General features: G+C 44.4%; 1 protein-coding gene across 1 annotated transcript in view; it reads left to right on the forward strand.

Moving 5' to 3' along the window:
- The first annotated feature begins 5,923 nt into the window (after positions 1-5,923).
- The window catches only part of TNFRSF21 (TNF receptor superfamily member 21), a 35,038-nt gene continuing 18,559 nt past the window's right edge, over positions 5,924-22,402 (forward strand). The window contains exons 1-3 of the mRNA XM_053461293.1: positions 5,924-6,221; positions 17,511-18,120; positions 20,546-20,986. Coding sequence (XP_053317268.1) covers positions 6,099-6,221; positions 17,511-18,120; positions 20,546-20,986 — 1,174 coding nt within the window. The 5' untranslated portion in view covers positions 5,924-6,098. The remainder of the gene's footprint in view (positions 6,222-17,510; positions 18,121-20,545; positions 20,987-22,402) is intronic.

Raw genomic sequence — 22,402 nt, forward strand, 5'->3', positions numbered from 1 at the left:
GCGCTGTACACAATAATAACCCCCAGCACTGTATACAGTAATAACCCCCAGCACTGTATACAATAATAACCCCCGGCGCTGTATACAATAATACCCCCAGCGCTCTATACATCAATAACCCCCGGCGCTGTATACATCAATAACCCCCAGCGCTGTATACATCAATAACCCCTGGCGCTGTATACATCAATAACCCCCAGCGCTGTATACATCAATAACCCCCAGCGCTGTATACAATAATAACCCCAGCACCCTATACAGTAATAACCCCAGCACCCTATACAGTAATAACCCCCAGCGCTCTATACATCAATAACCCCCGGCGTTGTAAACATCAATAACCCCCAGCGCTGTATACATCAATAACCCCCGGCACTGTATACATCAATAACCCCCGGCGCTGTATACATCAATAACCCCCGGCGCTGTATACATCAATAACCCCCGGCACTGTATACATCAATAACCCCCGGCGCTGTATACAGTAATATAACCCCCAGCGCTGTATACAGTAATATAACCCCCAGCACTGTATACAGTAATATAACCCGCAGCGCTGTATACAGTAATATAACCCCCTGCGCTGTATACAGTAATATAACCCCCAGCGCTGTATACAGTAACAACCCCCAGCACTGTATACAGTAATATAACCCCCAGCGCTGTATACAGTAATATAACCCCCCAGCGCTGTATACAGTAATATAACCCCCAGCACTGTATACAGTAATATAACCCCCCAGCGCTGTATACAGTAATACAACCCCCAGCACTGTATACAGTAATATAACCCCCAGCGCTGTATACAGTAATATAACCCCCAGCGCTGTATACAGTAATATAACCCCCAGCACTGTATACAGTAATATAACCCCCCAGCACTGTATACAGTAATATAACCCGCAGCGCTGTATACAGGAATATTACCCCTCAGCGCTGTATGATAAGGAGTCGGGGGGGTTGTCTAGTAGATCGGGGGTCAGATAACAGACCAAGAATCATACAAATGGCTGATATGCAGCTGCCTGAAAACATTATATTATTAAAACTAGAAATTTTATAAAATAGAAAACAGCAGAATATTTTTGAAAATGTATTTTTAATTTAATACTGGAAATAAAAAAAAAATGGTGAGAATTTTCTTGAAATGGTACCAGCAACTGTCACAGCTTTTGATAGAACTAAATGTATTAATTAAAACAACCCACAGCTGGAGCTTTCTGTTCTCAATCAATGTGATGGTCATTTGGTGGTTTGGGTCAGTGAATGTGGACACCCATCCTGCAGACAGACATACGCGAGTACAGACTACAGACTACAGACACGAAACATACAGAAGCCAGCGACCGTCATTCATTAAACTGCCCATGGTAGGCCACCAGGAGCTTCCCCTCTTCTAGGGGAGTGGCTTCCCAAAGGGGTGGAGCTAGCCTCATTAGCATGAGGGGCGTGAGTTGGCGGTGGTGGGAGTGCCCAGAGAAAGAGGAAACTTACCCGGAGAACCGGAGAAGCAGCAGCAATCACCTGGAGACTCTGCATTAAACCAACAAAACTCCCAGGTATCCCGAGGGAGAAGTCCCACCCAGTCACACCTGTGTAGAAGTCCCACCCAGTCACACCTGCAGAGAACTCCCACCCAGTCACACCTGTGGAGAACTCCCACCCAGTCACACCTGCGGAGAAGTTCCACCCAGTCACACCTGCGGAGAACTCCCACCCAGTCACACCTGCGGAGAACTCCCACCCAGTCACACCTGCGGAGAAGTCCCACCCAGTCACACCTGTGGAGAACTCCCACCCAGTCACACCTGCGGAGAAGTCCCACCCAGTCACACCTGCGGAGAAGTCCCACCCAGTCACACCTGTGGAGAAGTCACACATACCTCAATCCCACAATAAAACCTTTATTAATACACATTAACATGTTACCAGCAAAAAACGATATGTACATAGGAAGGAATAGTGGGATTCCACATAACGGGCTAGAGTTTGTGTTCTGTCAGTAAATACAATGTTCTGCATTGGGTATAATTCACGAAGGTTCAGGCAATTTAGGTACCTTTTTTCAAGTAGGCAATACACATGTATAGTGCTTTTATTTGTAGAACAGGCAAACATATGCATCACTGAACCATGAGAATGTCAGTTTTTTACAGAGGCAATCCTTTTATTTCATTCTGACATCAAAAAAAAGCTCAGGTTGTCTCAAGCACTTGATACTTATTCATGTCTGTTTTCGCATGGCCACTAGGGGGCACTGCATGCTAATGAATGGCAATTGTTAATGAATTACAACACAATGCTGGCGCATGAACTAGTAAAGCTCTGTGTTTACCCTACCCTTACAGTAACTAATTCATCAACAACAAGCAACTCATCTAAAGTGGAGCAATGATTGTGTCGATCCTGAGAACAAAGGAGCTTCCACTCCTACCGACTATATTATAGCATTACGCCTACAAAAACCACTTCTTACAGGTTGATCCTGTCCTGGATAGAAAGTGAGAAGCTTCCTCTATCACCGATTCGGTCTCTGTCCCTGCAAATACCCCTGCAGCAGGAGAGGGACCCCGTGCAGGGGGTCCTCAACATCACTCAGCTGTGATCCTCTAAGGAGGATCTGATTTTGGCGCAAGCAGATATGATGTCAGAGCCGTAACTCGTAAATCTGAATGGAACATTAAATATAAAAAATAACATCAGTGACAGCTGGTTTCCGATGGTGGATTCTGTTCCAGAATTCCAGATGTGAGCGGCTGCCCGTAGACGGTGTTGTGCAGGTGCAGGCAGTGGTCTGTTATGTGGCTGCTGTCCGTGGTGCTGGCGAGGACGGCGGGCCATGGAGGCTAGCGTGGAATTCAGGGCTCTCTGATCAGGTCCTACATGTCAACACTTCAGGGAAATCACATTTACACACACACACACACACACACATATATATACATATATATATATGTGTCAATAATTTATGCATTTATTTATTTTACCTGTTTAGGGTTAGTCAGTAAATAATTCTAATAAAGAGCCTGAAACTTTTTTATCGATCAAAATTTTGTTTACAAAGGGTGAGGAGAGACAGAAAAGTCCAAAAGTCCCCAAGGAAATGACCATTGCCATAAGGATAGACAGCAAGCTCACGGGCACAGTCCTCAACTCCTGTTGTATCTGTATAATTGTTATGTAATTGTCACCCACCCAATATTTAGATTGTACAGCGCAGTAGAATATGTTGGTGCTTAATAAAGAATTATATACGGTATACTGTATATATATATATATATATATATATATATATATATAGATATCTAGATTGTAAGCTCTTTTGAGCAGGGTCCTCCTCACCTGTTGTCTCTGTAAGTCAAACTGCTATGTTATATACTACTTGTTACGTCCTGTCTACCCATTGTACAGCGCTACGGAATTTGATGGCGCTATATAAAACAATAAATAATAAGAATATATCTATTTCCTCAAACTATCCACTAGGTGGCAGCAGCACCCCTTTCATAGAGCAGAATAAGGCTCCTTAGTAGATAATCCTAGAAGGAGATAAATAATCCAAACAGTTCTGGAGACCTCAAGAGCCAATAAAGCAGTTTTTACCCCATAATCCCTCAATGGGTTGGGCAGCCAGGTTCTTGTGGCCCTATTCCTTGAAATACCACCTCCTGCCAGAGGCTGATGTATCCCGTCGTCTGGCAATCAAGGTCTTGAGCTAAATGCAGGTCCACGTGATGTATAAAGTCAGTGCAGGCAGTGCTAATAAATCCAGGTCAGTACACAGGTAGATATACGCTCCGTGCCTGTGTGCCACGCAATGGGGACTTCCCCTGAACTAACGGCAGCAGTCCTGCCACCACGCTCCATAACGTTACATGCCACGTCCATGGAAACCTTGTCATTATTTAAAGATACACTTGAGTCACCTGCATTCAAGCAGGGAAATCAACTATAACATACTGAGAATAGGAAGGAATCAGCCACAGACTGTGTGACCCCGGGAATCTGCCCCTCACCCTGAGAGTTCCCAGGTATGGTCATGGTCAGGGCCCAATTACCCTTAGAGACAGCCCTGCTCCTGACATTGACCTGTGCGCATGCATGACTCCCGTCTAATTAGTGGGGGGAGAAGAGAGGGGGATGGGATAGAAACATTTCAATATGTAAAGTGATTTAACAAAGTGCAGGAGGGAAGATTATATCAAAGGAGGAAAAACATTTGAAGCTCACATGTAATGGAAGGAGGTTTTACTTTATTGACAGGGTGGTAGATAAGTGAAACAGCCTCCCAGCAGAAGTGGTAGAGGCTAATACAGTGAGGGTATTAAACATGCATGGGGTAGGCACACGGCTCCTGAATCGAAGACGAGACCAACGACTGATTAATGTCTGAGTCTTTACAGCGGGAGAAGCGGGCGACTGATGGGTCCGATCTGCCGTCACATTCTATGTTTCTTAGCATTTTATTTCATATAAAACCAGGACACTGGAAGGCTTATGACATCACATTTACCCCCCCACCACACACAATACATGGTATTTTGTATACATAATGCCCCATCTCCCATCTTGGTTGGGACAGCTGATGGTAGGGAGTCCCAGCAAATTTGGGTCCGTCGGCAGCTATGCTGATGTTTTTTTGGATGGGGTTCACATGGATGTAACAGGGGTTCCTAATATAAAGGTAACTGAATCCGAGGAGGAAGTACATATACCCAGCTCTCTGTATATAATGAGACATCTCACCAGCATGACATCACAGAATTAATCATAGAAATCCATTCTCATATATATATATATATATATATATATAGCCAATGTGTGACATCATAATGCAGCTCTGCCCTTATTGTGTACACCTCCGACATCATATAACACGCTGCCTGTGCAGTGCTGCTGCCCTTTCACAGATATAGAAAGAGGTTGCATGCTTACTTAGCGGCAGACGGGATCTTGTAGAGGATGACATCGGGCTGGATATGCGCGGCCCCGCGCTGCGTGATTTCACGGCTGATGGCCTTAAAGCGATAGCGCAGCTTAGTCATCCCCAGTGCGGCCCTGGAGATCGGGACAGGGGCCGGTTCAGACAGCTGGAACATAAGTCTCTCTGTCAGGACTGTCCTGAGGAAATCTGTACGTTTGTTAACTATTACAGAAAAAGGGCCAGTTTCTTTACTATTATTATTAGTATTATTACTATTATTATTAATATTATTAGTATTATTATCACTACTATTATTAGTAGTATCATTATCATTATTACAACTATTATTATTACTACTATTATTAGTAGTATTATTATTACTAATATTATTATTACTACTATTATTAGTATTATTATTATTATTGCAAATAATACTATTTTTATTATTATTTTTATTATTACTATTATTATTATTTGTATTATTATTATTATTGCTATTATTAGTGCTATTATTATTACTATTATTATTACTACTATTATTTGTACTATTATTATTGCTATTAATACTATAATTATTATTACTACTACTATTATTACTATTATTACTATTAATATTAATATTTTTCACACATATATTCAGGAGGAATCCACAGGTATCTAGCTGTTTCCCAGACAAAATGTTGGCAAGAAATAGAAGCCGGAGTGGTGGGGTATTTGTTAGGCTGGCTGAGCATGACACGAGTCGCAGGGTTCTAGAGGCTTCCAGGGCTCGGACGCCGATCCCCTGACGAGGTGATGAGAGTTGCAGTGTGACTAATGCTGAGCTGACCTGCGTTGCTCTGCCGGGGATGATGTCATACCCTGATGGGCGTGTCCGCATCGGACAATCTCATGCAGTCAGCTGCAGGGGGCGGGTCCTCTCTGCTTTGTCTCGCTGTGTAGCGTCATGGTGGGCGGGGCTCGCAGGGCTGCTCCCCTGGCCGCTGTCAGTGCCGGGGCATTCTGGTGCTGGAGAGAGGAGCGGTGAACCTGCTCTTACCCCAGCTATGGCCACCGACCCGTGCGCCGCCCGGTCTCACCCTGCCCAGCTAACCGTCTGCCTTCTACTGCCCCAGAGGGGCTGCTGAGGTCTGCTCCAATAAGCAAAGAGCATGAGCTAGCCTCCTGTGTGCTGATGAGGGGTCCTGGACTCTCTGACATCTCCTGTCCTCTAGCCATGTGGGCTACTTGGAAGAGGGGTGCCGGCTGCCGCAGAATTCCAGCGGTCAGCAAGATGTCTGCTGCGTGTTTATTGGCTGTGAGTACCTCTATGTTAATATACGGATAGATCTGAACCCTCCCCCCCCCGGTGTACCCAGATCCCCCATTCACCCAGATTCACCCCCATGCGCTGATACCTATCAGTCGCAGCCACCATACAAAAAAACAAGGGCGCCAATGGGGACCCAGCAGCCCCATACAGCTCATCTGAATTGGTTCGCTACCGGCGTACCTGCCCCAGCTGCTGCCTTTACTCTCTGGTGGCTCTAGGTAATATAGTAGAGGGCTATTGGGGCAATTATCTGCCCTCCTCCCCTGTGATGTAAATGGATTAACTCAGAAACTCCCAGGCTTCATGTACCACTAGTGTCATTAACGCCTTGGGTGCCAGCAGACTGCAGATCAAATACACTCCTATACCCAGCCCTTTGGCACTCAAAGAGTCAACTCAGGCTTTTTATTAACAATAATAATAATAATAATTAATAATATTTTTTGATATAGAAGCTTACCGGGGTTGGCCCTTCGTAATGTATAATGAAGTCAAGGAGCTTAATGATGATAAACCCCCCCTGTGTGCCAACCAGGCCTGTCTAAATTACCCTTACAAAGAGACAGTATAGAAAATGCATAGATGGAGCCCAGAGAGGGTCTAGTCTTGATGCACATGCTGTCTAAAGCCCATGTTAATCTAGGTGCCCTGGTGGCTACATGTTGAATTGTAAGTAAGAGGCAAGCAGCATGTAGTGGCTCAAAATCTTTAAATCAGGGCAACCCCCCAACGAAAATAACTTGCAGGTTATCTCCTGTTCCATATTAAAGATGCTCTTGAGAGTAAGTATGATACTTACTGAGATGGTGGTAGATATGTGGAACAGCCTCCCAATAGATGTGGTCCATCTATACATTTAATACAGTGAAGGAACTTAAATACGTATGGGATAGGCATATGAGGAGACGGCAGGGAAAATGGGATATATATATATGTGTTATTGGCGGATGTTATATAGACTATTGGTAGATGGCATATATGATACATATGTTATTGGAAGATGCTAAATATGCTATACATGTTATTTGTTGATTGTATATTTGATGTATATGTTATTGGTATATATGATATATATGTGTATGTGCTATACTGTAGATGGTATATATGATGTATATGATATTGGCAGATGGTGTATAGGATGTGATGTATATGGTATTGGCGGATGGTGTATAGGATGTATATGGGATTGGCGGGTGGTGTAAAGGATGTATATGGGATTGGCGGATGGTGTATAGGATGTATATGGGATTGGCGGGTGGTGTATAGGATGTATATGGGATTGGCGGGTGGTGTATAGGATGAATATGGGATTGGCTGATGGTGTATAGGATGTGTATGGGATTGGCGGATGGTGTATATGATGTCTATGGGATTGGCGGATGGTGTATATGATGTGTATGGGATTGGCGGATGGTGTATATGATGTGTATGGGATTGGCGGATGGTGTATATGATGTGTATGGGATTGGCTGATGGTGTATAGGATGTGTATGGGATTGGCGGATGGTGTATAGGATGTGTATGGGATTGGCGGATGGTGTATATGATGTGTATGGGATTGGCGGATGGTGTATATGATGTGTATGGGATTGGCGGATGGTGTATATGATGTCTATGGGATTGGCGGATGGTGTATATGATGTCTATGGGATTGGCGGATGGTGTATATGATGTGTATGGGATTGGCGGATGGTGTATAGGATGTGTATGGGATTGTCGGATGGTGTATAGGATGTGTATGGGATTGGCAGATGGTGTATATGATGTGTATGGGATTGGCGGATGGTGTATATGATGTGTATGGGATTGGCGGATGGTGTATATGATGTGTATGGGATTGGCGGATGGTGTATATGATGTGTATGGTACTGGCGGATGGTGTATAGGATGTATATGGGATTGGCGGATGGTGTATAGGATGTATATGGGATTGGCGGATGGTGTATAGGATGTATATGGGATTGGCGGATGGTGTATAGGATGTATATGGGATTGGCGGATGGTGTATAGGATGTGTATGGGATTGGCGGATGGTGTATATGATGTGTATGGGATTGGCGGATGGTGTATATGATGTGTATGGGATTGGCGGATGGTGTATATGATGTGTATGGGATTGGCGGATGGTGTATAGGATGTGTATGGGATTGGCTGATGGTGTATAGGATGTGTATGGGATTGGCGGATGGTGTATAGGATGTGTATGGGATTGGCGGATGGTGTATAGGATGTATATGGGATTGGCGGATGGTGTATATGGGATTGGCGGATGGTGTATATGATGTATATGGGATTGGCGGATGGTGTATAGGATGTGTATGGGATTGGCGGATGGTGTATAGGATGTATATAGGATTGGCGGATGGTGTATAGGATGTATATGGGATTGGCGGATGGTGTATATGATGTGTATGGGATTGGCGGATGGTGTATATGATGTGTATGGGATTGGCGGATGGTGTATAGGATGTGTATGGGATTGGCGGATGGTGTATATGATGTGTATGGGATTGGCGGATGGTGTATAGGATGTGTATGGGATTGGCGGATGGTGTATAGGATGTGTATGGGATTGGCGGATGGTGTATAGGATGTGTATGGGATTGGCGGATGGTGTATAGGATGTGTATGGGATTGGCGGATGGTGTATAGGATGTATATGGGATTGGCGGATGGTGTATATGGTGTGTATGGGATTGGCGGATGGTGTATAGGATGTATATGGGATTGGCGGATGGTGTATAGGATGTATATGGGATTGGCGGATGGTGTATATGGTGTGTATGGGATTGGCGGATGGTGTATAGGATGTATATGGGATTGGCGGATGGTGTATAGGATGTATATGGGATTGGCGGATGGTGTATAGGATGTATATGGGATTGGCGGATGGTGTATAGGATGTATATGGGATTGGCGGATGGTGTATAGGATGTATATGGGATTGGCGGATGGTGTATATGATGTGTATGGGATTGGCGGATGGTGTATAGGATGTGTATGGGATTGGCGGATGGTGTATAGGATGTGTATGGGATTGGCGGATGGTGTATAGGATGTATATGGGATTGGCGGATGGTGTATAGGATGTATATGGGATTGGCGGATGGTGTATAGGATGTGTATGGGATTGGCTGATGGTGTATAGGATGTGTATGGGATTGGCTGATGGTGTATAGGATGTATATGGGATTGGCGGATGGTGTATAGGATGTATATGGGATTGGCGGATGGTGTATAGGATGTATATGGGATTGGCGGATGGTGTATAGGATGTATATGGGATTGGCGGATGGTGTATAGGATGTGTATGGGATTGGCGGATGGTGTATAGGATGTGTATGGGATTGGCGGATGGTGTATAGGATGTGTATGGGATTGGCGGATGGTGTATAGGATGTGTATGGGATTGGCGGATGGTGTATAGGATGTGTATGGGATTGGCGGATAGTGTATAGGATGTGTATGGGATTGGCGGATGTTGTATAGGATGTGTATGGGATTGGCGGATGGTGTATAGGATGTGTATGGGATTGGCGGATGGTGTATAGGATGTGTATGGGATTGGCGGATGGTGTATAGGATGTGTATGGGATTGGCGGATGGTGTATAGGATGTGTATGGGGTTGGCGGATGGTGTATAGGATGTGTATGGGGTTGGCGGATGGTGTATAGGATGTGTATGGGGTTGGCGGATGGTGTATAGGATGTGTATGGGATTGGCGGATGGTGTATATGATGTGTATGGGATTGGCGGATGGTGTATATGATGTGTATGGGATTGGCGGATGGTGTATATATTGTTGCTATGGTATATTTTGTGAAAGCGTAGTTTCTGATATTGGGAAATCCGTGTCCTCCCTGTATATATTTACTGATTAGTTAGTACGGAGATCCTGTTACAAGGAAACGAGCGCGCCTAGTGGGCTCGCTAGTTTCAGCGTGATGGGAGTTGTATTTACACAGCCCGCTGTGACCGTCGGTGTTCTCGCATATCGGATGATATTCTGGCGGGTGTAATGGAGAACTCCAGTGCCCAAATATTGTAAAGTCTCGAGCCCTAAAGGCATCTCCTAGCTGAAATCCCTGCTTGAACACAGGTGACTTCATTCAGAATATATTTAACCTCCTAACAACAATTCCTGGTTTTCCATTAAGAATTTTATAGACTACAAGAAAATCCTTTCTGCTCGTTTACAAAACTCGCGCTCGTTATCGTTACTGGATTTCCTTCGTTCTTAGAGACAGTTGGATAAACTATCCCGGGGCGGAAACTTGAGTGGAGCTTCGCGCTCGTCAATGCCGTAGCCCTTGTGGGTGGGTGGACCGGAGGCGATTCTGAACGGGGTCTTTCTGTTGACAACGAATAAGAAAAGTAAAATAAACGTATTCATTTTTTCAAATAACAGACAATTTTGCTGTATTTTCTGTGATCTTCGTTGCTAAGCCCGCCCATTCCTGACATCACAGCGTTGACTTCTAATCACTCTCATCACACCTATCACACGGAACACCTCGCTCACTCACACTCAGATCTGTTTCACACGCAGGAGCCGGACATGGCAGGTGGGAGCGGCTGCTGGTGGTCAGACTGCTGTGATGTAATACATAGGGGAGGGCTTTGGGGGAAATGGCAGGACTCTGTTGCTAGGCAACTGTAGTATTTGAATAAACTATTAACCACAGTTTTTAAGAGACAGGAAGCATTAAAGAAACAGAAAAAAAACCACAATGACATATATATAGACTTCTGTATAGGGCCACCCCTGTCCTGCCAAATGCTCTTTTTGCTGCCGCAACCCATGCTTGCAATTGAGGCCAAAGTCCAGAAACAGCCCCTGGGCCCCAATCCCTGGAAAGTGGCCATTGGGACCCCACAGCTGGTGAGAGCCTAGTCCCAAGTAGCAGTCTGTGGTGGCACCCATTCTTGGTAGCAGGCCTCAATGGCCAATAAGGGGGGCCCATGACAGATCGGGGAAGCCGGACCCCCAGCTTGTTTGGATCCCTGATGGTGGTCCTGCTCTTAATACATCATCGGGTGCTTAATGTATAGATATAGGAGACCCGTTCTGACCTCCCCTTCGTAACACCGGGATTTCCTCAGTCTGTGAGCTGTAAGTATTCTACTGTGTGCGTTATAATCCCATTACACCCAGATATACTCTGCACTCGCTAATCCGCAACATCTCCGGACTCCTCCGCCCCGGCTAAAAAATCCGGCTAGACTTAAAAAACAAACTAATCACCTGGAACCGTGCAGAAGGAGACACGTTCCTTCCTTACTTAATTAGAAGTATTTTAGTCGTGGATACGTGGAACAGCCTCCCAGCGGGGAATGTAAACAGGCACAGGATAGGCATAAAGGGAATCTAAGACGAGACCAACAACTGATTAAGGTTTGAGTGCGGATGGGCCGAATGGGGCCGATCTGCCGGCACATTCTAGGTTTTTATGTAAGAATGCTCTCTCCATACATATATCTATGAAATGTATTTGCAGGCTGCGCTAAACATGTTGGCACAGATCGAGCGTTTTAACGTGTGATGCAGTGATGTCGTTTATTATCTGGACGCGTTGTGGGTACAGTGAGAGGACTAGCAGAATGTATAGATCAAAATGATCAGAAATCTGTGTGTCCGGGGTAATAGATCCTGAATATAAATGCAGAAAATGGTGAAGCGGTGTGAAACCGAAGCACTAAAAATGTAAGAACCTTCTCCGCTCTCAGCGTTCGCCGATGGAAGCAGCTGCAGTATGCAAGTAGGCGTTTTGAGCTGTCGGATGACGGCTGGGTCTAGCTTGGCGGTTTCGTTAAAATCCAGATGTCACCCTGGCATTTCAGGCGCCCATCTGCCGGCTCTCCTGATCTCCTATCAGCGACGGATGAGTCATTTTCCTTCATGCGCGGCTCCGTCCGTAATCCGTTATCTCCTAATCAGGGATAGAAGCTCCTAGAAAACCCCGCGTTTACATATCCTACCAACATCCACTGTAAAAATACATTTATTTCTAATGTATAGGAACATCGGACGAGTTTGTTACGATACCGGCGGCCATGGTGAGCATCATGGGAGTTGTAGTTCCTCTGGATCGGGATGGTTTGGAAAGGTCAACGAGATTAAATCTCCTCGCCGTGTTAAATAATGGAAATGAATAAATGAATTTGGAGCTAAAACTTTATTTGTTGCCCCCTCCCCATCATTTCAGTTGCCTAAAACAGGACACCTTTACTGGGCTTAATTTGTTGTTTTTGGATCAAAACCAGCAAGGATCAATACAATGGTTCAACTTGATGGACTTGGGTCTTCTTTTTTCAACCCAAATTACTATGTTACCCATCCACTTGCCTCGTGATGTATTGATTCTGAATGGCAGGATATGATGTCATTATGTGGTGCTCTTCTTCAGTACGTGACCAAACGGCCACTTAGGGCTGTGATTAAGGTCTGTACTGTAATAGCACGGACCTCGATCAACTTACTGGTCAGGTCAGGGGAGATCGTTTGATCTCCCTAAAGTGTCCATGAACCCCACTAACTGCAAAAGCGGGGCATTTGGAAAGTGCTTGCATGTGTATGGCAAAAATAATCGCCCCATTGTGTGTGATGTGTGAACGGTGATGTTTGCTGCCCAAGGCCTGGTCTACCTGAAGAAGCCCTCCATCCACAATCACCCCTTCTTCTGCAGACATCTTGGCATCGAATGGGGTCTGATGGAGATCTGCACCTCCGCCGTCCCAAACCTCTACAGCATTACTTCTTCACACTGCCTGCTGTTGCTAAGCTTTGTCACATTGCTCCGTATCCCACCTCAAAGTACCCCTGACCTGGAACTGCCCCCCTAGACATAGCTGGCCAAGGCCAAAATGCCCTATTTATAAGAGAAGCAACCCAAACGTTCTGGCTGCAGAACATGATGGCTCCTCTCAAACCTTTGGCCCTTTTGCTGGCTACATTGTAACCACGTCTTCTATTGCGGCTTCTGTTGACAGCAGAAGAATAGCCTTTTTTTGCCAAGTTTAATATGTACATAGAGATAATATGAACTAGCAAACAAAGAAAGGACTATGATGGCTCCAAACTGTGACTGCTACAAAAAACCAGTTGTTCCTGCATTGCCTGGCGTTGGCAGGAGCCGAGCGATGAGGGGTCACTGCAGGGCATGACTTGCTGCAGCCAGCGTTCCGATGCCTTGGTTCAGACACATCTCTCCTCACGCTAGCCGGTGAATAATTTAATGTATAAAGGCAGTCTGGGACCCATGGGCTTTCCCGTCTTGGCCCCTTAAAATAGTATTTGTAATTCCCATCCATAATCAACGCTTGCCAAGGAAAATGGGAGTTACCGCGCGACCAGACCTGTAGCGACAGGTACAGAGCCCTGCGGCGGCTGTTGATTTGTTGGATCGTATTGTTGGTTCAGTGGAAAAGCTTTCCTAAAACACATTAAAATCCCAGTACGGGTTTATTGCGGGTTCTTTCATAAGGTGAGCAGACGGTGTAACAAAGCGAAAAGGCGTCGCGGGGTGCTGGGGTGTATGGCCGGTGGCATAAATAGCAGGAAGAGGGAGGAGGTTCTGCTGCTTTACAGATCTCTGGTCAGACCTCGCCTAGATTATCAGGGAAACCCGCGCCCGAGGAGCTCTATTCCTGTATACTTTAATCCGGTTTAGGTTGTGTTCGGCGGCTCCTGAGGATCGAGCAGCCGGTCCTGTCCTCTGGTATTAGACGTCTTGTGGCTTCAAACATCTGTTTGCTTCCCGCTGACGGCAGCGATAAAAGCCCTGCCGTCAGGGTCTCTTGATGCAATGTTTATGTCAACCGTTTGAAGTGTCTACTTTCTGTTCCTGTTATCTCGGACGACTGGTTGCGAAGTCACCGCGTCGACGGATGTGTTGGGAGGCCCATTGTTTTGTCCCCAATCTTGTCAATAAAATATGTGGTTGGCAAAGTGCAGTTGTGGTGCCCATGTGGTCTTATTGCCATGACAACCAATGGACTACTCGTCCTAATTATAACTAAGGGCCAGCAAATCATCTTCTAGCACCTTAGGCCTAGGGGAACTAGGTCTCTAGCGCCCTCTTCTGCATCCATGTGTCTACTAGTATAGCGGAGAACATGGTGATGCCCTCTAGGCGTCTGCCTGCTTTACCTAGTTCACCGTTCCATACGTTGCTACCCTTTATATGAGAATCAGTCTTAATCGGTCTCGTCTTAGATTCAGAAGCTGTAGTTATTCCGTGAATGTGTAAATCCCCTCTCTCTATTTGCATCTACCACTTCTGCTGGGAGGCGGTTCCATGTTTTCATAAATCAGCGCCATGAAGTTTAACATGGCTCCTTTAATCATATGGACTAGGCTTAAAGGCCACATGTTTAAAAGGTTCAAGGAGAGTAGGGAGGCCTCTGCTTGTGGGACTTTTACAACCCAGCTGTCAGCTGGTCCTGCGTCCGTTTCTGATCCAAGTCAGGGTGCGGAGGACGAAATGTGCTTTCTCACGGCCTATTTTTTATGTCTTTTTAATTGTTTTATAACCAAGAGCAAAGGGAAGGAATGTCACCAAAGTAAGGAAGTAAATCCACGTTCGTTTCTCATTAACCAAGATTTGGTTAAAATTGTCGATATGTAACGATAATCTAAACACAGAAGCTCCAATTTTGTAATCGGTGATGTCATTGGCAGTCGCTGGTCTCATCTTAGATTCAGGCGCCATATGCCTATCCCAAGCATGCTTTACATTCCTATAAGTATTACCCTCTACCACTTCTACTCTACCAGCCTCTCGGTAAAGTAACTCTTCCTTGCGTTCCATTTTAGCCCCTGACATCTAATGTTAGATTATGAGCTCATAATCTAACATTTCTCCTCCTGTGAAATAAACCCCTCCCCCTGTACTTTTGTTAAATTCCTTTTATGTATTTAAATGTTTCTACCGCTCCCCCCCCCCCCGATCTCCTTCTCTCCACCAAGCCAGACACACAGAGATCTTCTCTTCTTCTTTCCACCGAACCGGGCACGTTGAGGTCTCCTTCTTTCCTTCTTTCATCATTTTTATCCTGCAAACCATTAAGTGTTAGTGGCCCACCTGAACTGCAAAAGAAATACGCTAAATAAACCTCTATAATGGCGTTTTAAAGTTGTAACACGCTTTGTAAGGCTAAGGGAGCCACCGGGAAGGTCACTTTTTGATGGCAAAGTCATTATCATGAGGAAGGGTTTGCCATGTTTTGCCACAGATCTCAGTTCTCCCAAATATCTCCTAAATAATTATAAAGAACAAAGCCACCGTCCGTGGGTAGTTCAATAAATTAGGTGAAAGGGGGGTCTTTTTCTTTCTTGAAGCAGTTTCTGTGCATAGCGAACGTCTGCCATACACAGTGCGGAGGACACGTTTCGTGCGTCTGTTAGAATGAGATAAGATATACAGCCGTGAGAAAAAGAAAGGACACCCTCTTTTAATTCTATGGTTTTGCATAACGGGGCATAATAAGCGTCATCTGTTCTTTAGCAGGTCTACAAATTAGGGAAAAACAACCTCAGATGAACAACAACTCATGACTTATTACACCACGTCATGATTTATTCAACAAAAATAAAGCCAAAATGGAGAAGCTGTGTGTGAGAAAAACCCTTCCCGCTTCCATAGGAATTCAGATGCTAAGTAGGACAGGTGCTTTTAATCAAGTGCTAACTTCCTGCTCTGGGGACCTGGAAGATTTTTCCCCATTAAGTTATCTCTTTCTCTTTGTTAAATTTTGTACATGCAGTGTTAAGTATTGAGGAGGATAACCAGGGCAGGATGCGTTCATGGATCAGATAGGGGTCTAGTTGTCCACGCTTTTTTCTAGAACACCACTTTTTGTTTTCTTTATTTATCCCAGTTCTTCGTATTCTCTATCTGGATATTTCCCAAGCAGTGACTTCAGTGGTTCCAGGAAAGGCCGCTTGGTCAGCTCAGGCGTGACGTTGCCTGAAATTAGATTAGTCATTGGCAACTTTCCCAGTGGATCAGCCAATGCCAGGAGGACACCTTTGGTCTAGCTAAATACAGGGGCACTTTTTACGTAGTAGTTCTGTTCTAACATGAAGCAAATCTGTCCCTTTCCGCAAATCCTATATTTTACATACTAAACAAAAAAAACATTTATATATACAGCGTAACATATATTTATAAACCCAGCCATGTCTATACAATAGAAGCAGCTGCCTTAACTTATATTACTCTACTGAGAAGGTGATAGGTATGTAGAACAGCCTCCCAGCAGAAGTGGTAGAGGGTAATGCAGTGAGGGAATATAAACATGCATGGGATAGACATACGGCTCCTGAATCTAAGACGAGACCGACGACTGATTAAGTTATGAGTCTGTTCTCAGGATCAGTGTGTTTATTCCTCCCCATGAAATTCTCTTCCCTGGCTTGACATTGCTGGTCCAGGCAGCCTTTGTAAGGATGGGGAGAAGGGAGAGTGCATTGACCGGAAAATATTCGAGTTTAGATATTCTGAATCAGGTGATGTAGGTTCTGGCTCAGGCAGCTTCACCTATACATTGTTCTAATTGGCCATGAAATGTATAGGAGAAAAGATATAGTGAATTAGTAACTTTTACATCCCCTCCTGTTATCTCAACAACAACATTTAGCCACCATGGACCTAAAACAAATAAATATGGCCGAGATGTCGGTGCTTAACGTACTCGCGTTTAAAGAATAACTCCTTAATTGGGCTAATTTCCCAGTTAATGAGCGTATTCACCAGAGGCCTCTTGTGGTTTTCTGTGTTACCCCGAGGGCGATAGCCGTGGGCTACTCGAGGGCACTGCTGTATACATAGTCTTGGCAACCTCTTTACTGTATTAGGGGTTGGACAGCTGTGGCCCTCTGTTTGCTGGCAGACTGCAACCTTCTTCATCTATAGCCAGACAAGCTGGCTGGGGTGATGAGAGTTGCCCTCTGTCCTTATTTCAGCTGTTGCCCCATTCAAAAGTGTCCAATGGGAGGTCTTTGCAGCCATACTTTGGCCCTTCCAGTACGGGTGACCAGTGATAAAGCACAAGTCATGGCATCTTAACCTCGGGATTATTCCTCCCCATTAAGTTTTCTCTCCCATTTTGTTGAGTTGCTGATTGTTGCGACTGGTTCAGACACCCTTTGCAAAGATGGAGGAGAAGGGCGAGAACCTCAAACTGAGTTCTTCTGCTTCCTTCCAAGCTTGTCCATGATAAAATCAAGTGAAAAACCTGATTTTCTTTTTTTTTTTCTTTTTTTTTTTTAGATTGTTCTTTTTCATCTGAACACCACGGGCGCCGAATCGGTGCAGCTGAACGAGAAGACCACCGTCATCCTTCCATCTGTGAAGTATCACCACGTAGACCCCGAGTCCAACAAGGATCTAATTTGCGACAAGTGCCCCGGGGGGACCTACGTGTCCAAACACTGCACGGCGTCGGCGCTCAGAGAGTGCAGCCCTTGCGCCGACGGCTCCTTCACCAGACACGAGAACGGGATCGAGAGGTGCCACGTCTGCAGACCGCCATGCCAACAACCCATGGTCGAGAAAATGCCTTGTACTGCCTTGTCTGACCGCGAGTGCTCTTGCCCCCCCGGCGCGTTTCTTTCCAATGACACTTGTGTTCCTCACACCTTGTGCCCCATCGGATGGGGCGTCAGGAAGAAGGGGAGTGAGACGGAAGACGTCAAGTGTAAGACGTGCCCCGCCGGTACTTATTCTGATGTGCCTTCTAGCGTCATGAGATGCAAGACGCACACAAACTGCTCAGAGCTTGGTGCGGTGGTCCTCAGCCCCGGTACGAATAAGCGTGACAATATTTGCGGACCCCCATCTTCATCTTCTCCAGGTGCAAACGCAACCCGTGCCGAGTATGGTGAGTTGGATTTTTTTGTAACCAGCAAATGTCCCTCTTTCCTCCCCCCGATACCCCTGTTTTCTCGGAGCGCAGAATGTTTGCTGGGTGTGAGGGTATCGCAGGGTTCTACAGCCCTAAAAGCCCCAATAATGTGTATAGAAACAGCAGAAAATGGGTTCATAAATTAAATTCAGTATAAATAAATCTGAATGTATTATTCGTCGTAGCCTCTTACTCCGTCACGTCTTTAAAAAAGGGACGGTCTAGCAGAGTGTCCGGATATCCCCCTTTTCAGGTGGACAATCTCTCAGTTGAGGCTTCTGTTCCTTGTAGGACCCTCGTAAGGCAGTTTTTCTTTTTATCTTGCATGGTGTGAAATGTATCACAGTCCATATCATGCTATAACATATTTTAACGCGCACCTCTCCAGACAAATATATCAATTATGGAATTTTCATGTGGCCAGAGATGAGGAAACAATCTGCAGTATCCAGAACCAGGACACTATTATCTATCTATCTATCTATCTATCTATCTATCTATCTATCTATCTATCTATCTATCTATCTATTATATTATACAGCTTATCTATTATATTATACAGCTTATTATCTATCTATTATATTATACAGCTTATTATCTATTACATAATGCAGCTTATTATATAAATATATTATACAGCTTGTTATCTATCTATTATATTATACAGCTTATCTATCTATTATATTATACAGCTTATCTATCTATTATATTATACAGCTTGTTATCTATCTATTATATTATACAGCTTATTATCTATCTATTATATTATACAGCTTATTATCTATTACATAATGCAGCTTATTATATAAATATATTATACAGCTTGTTATCTATCTATTATATTATACAGCTTATCTATCTATTATATTATACAGCTTATCTATCTATTATATTATACAGCTTATCTATCTATTATATTATACAGCTTATTATCTATTATATTATACAGCTTATTATCTATCTATTATATTATACAGCTTATCTATCTATTATATTATACAGCTTATCTATCTATTATATTATACAGCTTATTATCTATCTATTATATTGTACAGTGTGTATGTATATATATATTATATATAATGTATGTGTGTATTTATAATTACACAGTGTAATTAAGCATATAGCTGCTCACATCTGACCCATGCCTTTGCTATAAAAATCTTTTATATTTGGTAGCCCCGGGAACACCGTCAGGGATTTATTTAAGTTACTGCAGACCCCAAACTCAATAGCGAGATACAGAACGTTGGTTTCAGATGGCGGCGTGTTCAGCTGTCGTATCCCGGAGCCCCACTTTTAAAGGAAATATGGAGCAGAGACCCCGCTGCCGCAGATTTTATTTATTTTTTTTTTCTCTATTTTTGTTTTAAAAAAAAAAAAAATTGATCTGCAGCCAAATTCTGCCCCCCCCAGACTCCTTTTTTCCTTTTGTAAAAACACAGAATGTTGATTTCATTATGAAGGGTTGTAAAAATCACTAATGAAGCATTAATTATGCGTGATCCGAGCAATTCATTAATTAAATCTAAAATGAAGATATTGTAACTTAGTGGATTTCTAGGTAATCCAGAACGCCCGGTTCCGGGTCTGGTTCCGGGTAACGCTGTGTCCTCTGTGCACTCGGAGTGCCGATTTGCTTACAATGTTCTCATTAACCCCGTCTGAACCTAGCCGCAGAATCACTGCGAGTAATTAGAGCTGCGCTTTCACCGATGCTTGATTAACTTGACCTCTCCTGGCACCTTGGTTTGGATTTAACCCTTTAAATGATTTCAGTTTGTACGCTGCTTGATTAAAGAATTATATTATAAAGAAGGGGGTTCAGCGTTACTGGAAGTTCCGTTTGGAATTTTAACGCATTTATGACTGCGCGGCATTAAAAACCAGTAGATGGGATAAAAATATATATACATTCTTTGTAAAGTAAAGCTGTTTTTATTTTTTTATTTTTATTTTATTTTTTTCTTTTATTAATGACTTCCCTTTGGAACTCTTAATATTACTCATACTGAAGCTCTTGTTGGTTGGGGACCCCGATACTCCATATACTTAGCTCGTGGAGGGGCCATTATCGGACGTTATGCTAAAACCAGACGCCGCAATGTTTTGTTAAACGAACGTAACCCGGGGTGGTGGCTGTCTAACTGTTTGGTGGCCGGGACTTGCAGAACATGTTCGTAAACAAAGCTCTTCTCAGTTTACCTTCATACGGCGTTTGATTTCGCTGACAGTGCCTCTGCCGAAGGAGTGGCGCTGTACAGATCCCGCCAATGTAAACAAGTGACCTCACAACGCGGCCCGACAGAGTACTTTGTGTGTGTTTTTACAATAAAACTGGTCCACCAAAAACATTATATATACATTATATATTTTTTTTTTCCTCCCCGATATATTCCAGAGCCATCTGATGTTTACAATGAACCTGAAAAGAATGATACAAAATACTTGAATATCACAAGCGATTTGGACGGAGGAAGCCAGCGGAATCTTGTCACCAAGAGCCCGAAGCGGACCGACGGCGTCCAACAACGGCAACCGGGAATCATGAGAAACGCCGTGGAAGGGCTGAAGAACTCTGGCTTTAAGACCACTAAAAGGGGACCCCCGCGCCCGAGCGCCCAGGACTTTGACATCAACGAGCACCTTCCGTGGATGATCGTTCTGTTCCTGCTGCTCGTGCTCGTGATTATTGTGGTCTGTAGTGTCAGGAAAAGCTCAAGGACCTTAAAAAAGGGACCAAAGCAGGACCCCAGCTCCATCGTCGAGAAGTCGGGCTTTAAAAAGTCCACCGCGCTGGCGCAGAACCGGGACAAATGGATCTACTACTGCAATGGCCACGGTGAGCCGCCATTTGTATTTATTTCAATGTTGACTGATATATTTTTTATTCCTTTCTTAAGTTAAGTTATTATTTATTATTATTAATTAGTAATTAGACTGTTTCTGCTCATCCTGAGATGTTGGAGTAAATATCCTAAGCTCCTTGACGTTTTGGGTGTTGAAGACCCTCTTTTTTTTTTTTCTCGTTCCGATTTGGTTCATTGACTGGCGGACGGGACGTTTGTCTGAAATGGAGCTTTCTATGACTACGTGAATCTTGCATGTAGAAAGGGTTAATGTATATAAAATGATATATGGTGTGTGTATTTGGGGTCCTGGCCTTCTGTGACGTTACTTAGTAGAGAAGTGCCTGAATCTCAGGGTTTTTGCCCCACGGACGGATTTTCGGGGGCTCGTAGTCCGGAGCTGACGGCTTCATATTCATTTCGGGTTTAATAAGATGGGAGTTGGTGGTTTTTTGTCTCTTTCATGTAATTCCTAAAGTGGACTTCATTCTGAAGATCTCTATCTCCTGATAAGTCATGGTTTCCACAAAGACTCTCTTTAGGACCGTTTGGTTGTAACGATTAGCAAGGCGAGGAGATGACGGATGAGAGTCATTATTTCCCGTCTTCTCTTGTGGTTGAAGGCGCGGAGCCGTGTACCTGTAGAGGTGGTGATGGCCTTCCTGATGTTCCTAGGCGTGTATCTTGATGGCGTTGAGGAGGTGGGGTGGCCGTAGGGTGAAGATCTCCTGTAAATAGGATTTACTGTTATATGCGGCCCAGTGCGTTGTCACGTCCGTCGTGCCCATGTATAGGGTGTGAGGGTCCTCCATGGTAGCAGCCTGCCAGGGGGGGTCAATGATATCCCTTCTAACCGGCCCACTGAGGGCTGGTGCTATAAGGAGCCTGTTTAGTTCGCTGTTTAGTGACTGAGCCCCCGTATCCGAGGAGGTCTCCGTGCGGCTCACGGGGTTTCAGGGTGGTTTATGAAGCTTCTTTGATCTCAGGACTGATGAAGGGTTAACATTCCCACAGTCTAGGGGGCCACATATATTCTATCATCTATATTTTTTAATGTTTTTATTTTTTTATTTAGGTTTTTTTAAATATATATATATAATATTATATTTTGTAGCATATACTTTTTTTTTTCCTTTGTAACGTTTTTCATCTCTGAGCTACATTTAGACCCCCCTGCCCCCCCCTTCACACATCTCGTTAGCAGTCATGGGGCTAAAACTTGGACATAAATTAAATCGTGGCACCGCGTTGATGTGAGATTTCCCGCGGCCACGGCTTTATGAAGCCACGTCTGGGGGTTTTATGGAGGTTATTTGCTCCGGCTGAGTTGCCGGCCGCGTGCGGCGCTCGGATCAGACGAGTTTAAACCGGTCGCCGGCTGCACGTTGTTTTTTTTTGGATGTGTCACA

Source organism: Spea bombifrons, chromosome 3 (assembly GCF_027358695.1).
Source record: "Spea bombifrons isolate aSpeBom1 chromosome 3, aSpeBom1.2.pri, whole genome shotgun sequence".
Classification (NCBI taxonomy): Eukaryota; Metazoa; Chordata; class Amphibia; order Anura; family Pelobatidae; genus Spea; species Spea bombifrons.